Raw genomic sequence first — 5,986 nt, 5'->3', positions numbered from 1 at the left:
AATAAATGCTGAATTCAATATGGAGATGGCCAGTTCAGGTGTGTCGAGAACCACAAACCAATTTCACCAGGATCATAGGGTGCCATCAGCAAGTACAGGAAAATAACTTTTCCTAACAGTTTCTGGAAAACTGACTCTCATGAATAGATCAATTACTGTTAATTAGTAATCCCTGCCAGACACACATGAAAAGACTTGGCCAAATTAGCCTGACCTGAGGGGTCATGAAAGAGAACAGTGAGTGGGACACAGAAGATGTCCTTCCATATACCCAGTTCTAGCCTTCATATCCATAATTTCTGAAAAGACATAATTTAGGAATGAAACAGGCATGAAATCTTTGAAATCTTTCCTTTCTTCAACAGGACTGAACATGGAACTTGAAGATATAGCATGGTGTTGAAAATTGTTGTTGAAACAGTTTTAAAAGGTCAACAATGATAAATCAGGTTCATGTAGCATTTCTATAGATATTGCACATACCAAAGAAATTTGTGGAAGTTTAAGTTGTCTCTTTTTTTTTTTTTTCATGTGGTGTTGAAAATTGTTGTTGAAACAGTTTTAAAAGGTCAACAATGATAAATCAGGTTCATGTAGCATTTCTATAGATATTGCACATACCAAAGAAATTTGTGGAAGTTTAAGTTGTCTCTTTTTTTTTCAGAGAATTTTGTGGAATGTTTAGTTGCAGTTTTTTCCCCAAAAGATGAGAGTTTTGGCAGATGAATGCGTTGCTTCCTTCTTTCCTAGAAGTTCCCTTGGTTTCTAATTTTGTCACTGTGCTGGAAATGTATCCGTTGCATCATTCTGCTGTAAGAACATGATGCTACATAAAGTTAATACGAAGAGCTTGAGTTGTCTCATGCTTACAGAGTTTTTCCAAGAACAACTTTCACCATCCACAGAGAAGAGTTTAATGCTTAGCTAACAGCTGTATTTTCTAAACATCCCAGGCTTCATCTAAGAGTTGAGGGCATGGAAGTTGAATACGAATATTTAAAGATGTTATCTAGGAAATTGGTTTTGATCATTATAGAATCAAGAAAACAGCTAGGTTGCTTCTTTGGTAACAGCACTTGTAATAATGTACATTTGAAAAAGAGGCTTAGATGTGAGTTTCTGTGAACCTAACTTTTTTCCCTCTTGGTTCTCTTAAAGAAATTCTTCTTCAGCTAGAAAGTGCTATTGATGCGGTGGAGCTGCCACTGAATGATGGTGGAGTCACTAAAGATGGAAGGTAAATTTCTTCTCATTAATATGAAGTACAGCAAATTCTAGACCCGGGTGCAGCTGGGTCAGCTGTTAGGACTGGTATTACTATTCTGGTTTCCGGGAATAGTTTTTGTTCAAGGTTTTGGCTTTCCTTAAATCCCCTTTCTGTAATAATCATTATTTGTGGTGGGAACTCCCTTTTGAAGTGTTTCAAGAGTGGGAAGTCTTGTGCTGGGTGTACACCTATCAAGTATTCCAAACTGGAAGAAGCTCCTCGCTGTGCTTCTTTCCATTTTGATGTCACAATGTAAACAGAGGTCCTAGTGCTGCTAATGCATGTCGTATGTTATGAAAAAAATCATGGGAATTGCATGCAAATCTCTCTCTAAATTAATACATATTGTGTGTTGTAGAGAAATCATGGAAGATGTGAAGGGTGTGGTCACTGTGCCTTCTGTCGTGGCAATATTGTCCCCTGTCTTTATAACCAAAGATTTACTTTTATTCCTGTAAATTTTTCTTTCTCCTGGAGACAAGAACATGTTTTGTTACTAGAGGGTTAAATTGTTGTTCGAAAAGAGTAACAGGAGTTGTGTCCCTGTGATTGTTTACAGTGTTTACCCATTTGTGCTTTTTCTTTGTAAATTGCAGCTACATCTTTGATCTGTTTGCAGAGGCCCAAATAACATTCCAGACCAAATCCTCACTCTTGGAGTCGATAGAGCAGATTTTACAGTTTCTTTCAGGCCGTAAGTGTAAATTTGTTAGCTGTTTCACTCAGACTTTTCTCTGTAATGTAAGTAACTGGAGGTTTGCATTGTTCGGGGAGAGGGGGAGAAAGGCTTCTTAGTTTAGATTCAAATGATGAAGCTTCTAGAAGCTAAAACCTGACCCTGAGGACCTGTGTCTTTTCATGAAGGCTCGCTGCGAGGTCCTCTGCTGGGAAACCTGGTTTATGTCTGTTCCTGCAACAGAACTAGTTTTAAGAACTGCTTTGTGTCAAAACTTGAGTATGCCCCAACGTTTGTGTGTACATACATGTGCATGCGTAGAAGATTTTGCACACAACGCTCTTTCTTTTCCAAAACCAGAGGGATTGTGGGGTGCAGCTGGTTGACGTTTAGCTGATGGTGCTTTTTGCATCTTGAGTTCTTCCCTGGTCATGGAGTTACGAAAACAGGAATGTCGGGAATGATGTAATGTGGTGGGTTTGGATTTTTTTTCTTGATTTAGCAAGCTTCTGTTCTACTGCCTGTCAGCATGTTGTTAATTTGCCCTTCTGCAAATAAAAATCTCCAACTTATACATGTGCAAATCGGAAAGTGATCTAGTTAGTTCTTACCAGCAGACTCTTCAGTAAAAGCATTGAAGAGAGCAAGCCTACTCCATGGAGACTAGGATGGAGACAGTCAGTGCTGCAAGTGCATCCCTTGAGCACACATCAATCCTTCCTTTTTTTTTTTTGCCTCTTTCTCCTTTCAGGCTGTTCGCGCTGGCTTAACCAGTGCATCTGTTTATCGTTGCCGTGGTCAAATCCTCCTCAGCAGTGTATTTCTTATGTTCTTTTGACTGCTCCTCTGTAGTCACTGTTTTAAGCACGCTAGAAGCTCGGAGGTGATTGTAAAGGGCGATTTTTAGCGACAGCAAAGGTTAGTTTTGTCTCTCTGCATAACGGGGTAGTCAGTTTTCTATTCTTTTTTTTTTTTTTTTTTTATGAGACTAATATTAGTTGTGTGAGCTTTTGGAAAAGTAATCAAACAGTTTAAGCATGCTTATATTTATTTTAATCATCTCCTTTCCATTTTTTAATGTGGAGGAGCCTGAAGATGTTTGTCGTTGTCTCGGATGACAGCTTCCCAATGCATCAGAGGCATGAAACTTCCCTTGGAATGCCAGTTTTACGTTTCTCCTTGCGTCTTGAATAAGGATGAAAAACTTGAAATAATTGATTTGTTTCAGATCATATTTCCAAGTCATTGTGTTCAGAGTGCTGTGCTGTTCAGAGGAGGTATGGATGCATACAAATGGATGGATATCTGTGTTGTAAAAGTAGTCATGTGTTATTCTCTCTAGGTACTGGGCTCTTTGTCAATACATCTGGATTGCATAAGCTCTCAGATATTATCCAGGTAAATAATTAATGCTGCTTCTATATACATCTGAAGGATAAAAGAGTTGGTTTAAAAAATGTGGAAAGACATGAGATCCATTTTAATCTTGATTGTATCTACACGTGTGCAGTGATATCTGTATTTTTCTGGGGAGAAAACTGCTGCCTAATGGGATGGTCTACTTTGATTTTTACCTAGGTTGATCTCTTACAGTTTTGATGTCCCTATTTGGAGATGCTTGATTTAAAATTGTCTGGTTTTAGCATCCACCAGGTGGAGCTGGGTTATTGAGCTGTTTACTTTCTAGCAGCAATGTTTGGGAATATGAAACCTTCTCATGAAATAACAGGACAGGCTAAGGGGAAAAAAAGCAAACAAAAGAGAATTTAACTGTAATTTTTTTCATTTATTATTAAACTAAGGGATCTGTAAAATGAAAATCTTTTTAGTGCCACAGGAACTGAATGTGACACTTGTGGGTATCCCTGTGGTGCTGTCAATCCTCTCCCTGTTGTGCACTTGCAAAACATAGATTATGAAAAATCTGGCCCCTATAAAATTAGAAAGCACAGTGGGCCAGTGGCCTGAAACTCAATTTCTAGCTTCCCTCTGAAGCTGACCAAAGCTCTAATATTCTCAAGTGGTACTCAGAAGGAGGGTAATGTTTGGACAGCTTAAAGTTCTAACAGGATAACATCTTGGTTGTAATGTTATATATTGGAACGTCTGCTGACGCCTAGGATTAAGTTCACTATATTCCCAGAATCTGATGATTTCAGAGCATCATCTTGGCCTGAGTTACTGGGCGTCGGGTTGAATTAGACCTTTTCCTGACAGTGAAATAAGACCTCGACTTCCCAAGTACTTGGGGATCAAAAATCTCTTTCCTCCCATCTTTAGTAGGTGGGTAATAACAAAGATGGCATTTTAATCTGTGTTAGTCATTGCTTTTATTGCATAAGCTCTCAGATATTATCCAGGTAAATAATTAATGCTGCTTCTATATACATCTGAAGGATAAAAGAGTTGGTTTAAAAAATGTGGAAAGACATGAGATCCATTTTAATCTTGATTGTATCTACACGTGTGCAGTGATATCTGTATTTTTCTGGGGAGAAAACTGCTGCCTAATGGGATGGTCTACTTTGATTTTTACCTAGGTTGATCTCTTACAGTTTTGATGTCCCTATTTGGAGATGCTTGATTTAAAATTGTCTGGTTTTAGCATCCACCAGGTGGAGCTGGGTTATTGAGCTGTTTACTTTCTAGCAGCAATGTTTGGGAATATGAAACCTTCTCATGAAATAACAGGACAGGCTAAGGGGAAAAAAAGCAAACAAAAGAGAATTTAACTGTAATTTTTTTCATTTATTATTAAACTAAGGGATCTGTAAAATGAAAATCTTTTTAGTGCCACAGGAACTGAATGTGACACTTGTGGGTATCCCTGTGGTGCTGTCAATCCTCTCCCTGTTGTGCACTTGCAAAACATAGATTATGAAAAATCTGGCCCCTATAAAATTAGAAAGCACAGTGGGCCAGTGGCCTGAAACTCAATTTCTAGCTTCCCTCTGAAGCTGACCAAAGCTCTAATATTCTCAAGTGGTACTCAGAAGGAGGGTAATGTTTGGACAGCTTAAAGTTCTAACAGGATAACATCTTGGTTGTAATGTTATATATTGGAACGTCTGCTGACGCCTAGGATTAAGTTCACTATATTCCCAGAATCTGATGATTTCAGAGCATCATCTTGGCCTGAGTTACTGGGCGTCGGGTTGAATTAGACCTTTTCCTGACAGTGAAATAAGACCTCGACTTCCCAAGTACTTGGGGATCAAAAATCTCTTTCCTCCCATCTTTAGTAGGTGGGTAATAACAAAGATGGCATTTTAATCTGTGTTAGTCATTGCTTTTCTGTCTTGGTTTAATGATTTTTTTTTTTTTTTTTTAAATTAAAAGTTATAATTCAGCCACTGATGCAAGAAATTCCATGACGTTAGTCTGTCATGGCTGGCGATGTTCAGTCTCGTTGTATTTCTCTGGTTTTATTCTACTTGCTGGTAGCCTGCCTAATAGATCAGCTGCTAGACTTTTTTGGAAATCCTTGATGTCATAGAACTTTCTTTTGGAAAACGTGCTGCTTAGAAGCGTCATCTATGTTTATAGGAAGCACAGAAGCATCAAAAAAGGTGCTAAAATAATGGAAACACAGGCAGGAGGAGAGTAAAATCTATGTAAGAGCAAAATGAGGAAGAACGCAGCAGTTTATTTAATCTGACAAGTGAATTACTTCTGTGTCCAGCTCTGCATTGGGTTGCAGCAAATGAACTCTTTATTTTCCTTCCTCAATACTCTTGCTTATTTCCAGAACACTTGTTAGAAGATTTGTAATTAAATGCTTTTCTGTCTGGGTGCGGTACCGACTATGTACTTCAGTTTTCCTTTCTTGTTGAAGGATTTATGTTTCCACTTACATTTCCCTTTACTTGAGATTACTACTGTTTATAGGTTTTAGTGTCCCTCTTAAGTAAAGTAGGAGGGATTAAATCATCTAGATTCGAATTTAGCCATGTTCTCTAAAAGTCCTATCGTGAGCCTTGGATTTTATTTATTTATTTTGAATGACACGGCTCAGGTCTATTTTGTCATATATACCAAATCTA

The 5,986-nt window shown here is 38.1% G+C and overlaps 1 protein-coding gene across 1 annotated transcript in view; it reads left to right on the top strand.

Moving 5' to 3' along the window:
* Positions 1-5,986, top strand: part of RTEL1 (regulator of telomere elongation helicase 1) — a 51,249-nt gene that overhangs the window by 8,642 nt on the left and 36,621 nt on the right. Inside the window, exons 9-13 of the mRNA XM_035890360.1 lie at positions 1-38; positions 366-393; positions 1,148-1,237; positions 1,864-1,961; positions 3,286-3,341. The exon at positions 1-38 is cut by the window's left edge and continues 113 nt beyond it. Coding sequence (XP_035746253.1) covers positions 1-38; positions 366-393; positions 1,148-1,237; positions 1,864-1,961; positions 3,286-3,341 — 310 coding nt within the window. The remainder of the gene's footprint in view (positions 39-365; positions 394-1,147; positions 1,238-1,863; positions 1,962-3,285; positions 3,342-5,986) is intronic.

The sequence above is a fragment of the Egretta garzetta genome, unplaced genomic scaffold (genome assembly GCF_000687185.1).
Source record: "Egretta garzetta isolate BGI_Z169 unplaced genomic scaffold, ASM68718v1 scaffold223, whole genome shotgun sequence".
NCBI classification, from domain to species: Eukaryota; Metazoa; Chordata; class Aves; order Pelecaniformes; family Ardeidae; genus Egretta; species Egretta garzetta.
This window is presented reverse-complemented; position numbering and strand designations above follow the sequence as displayed.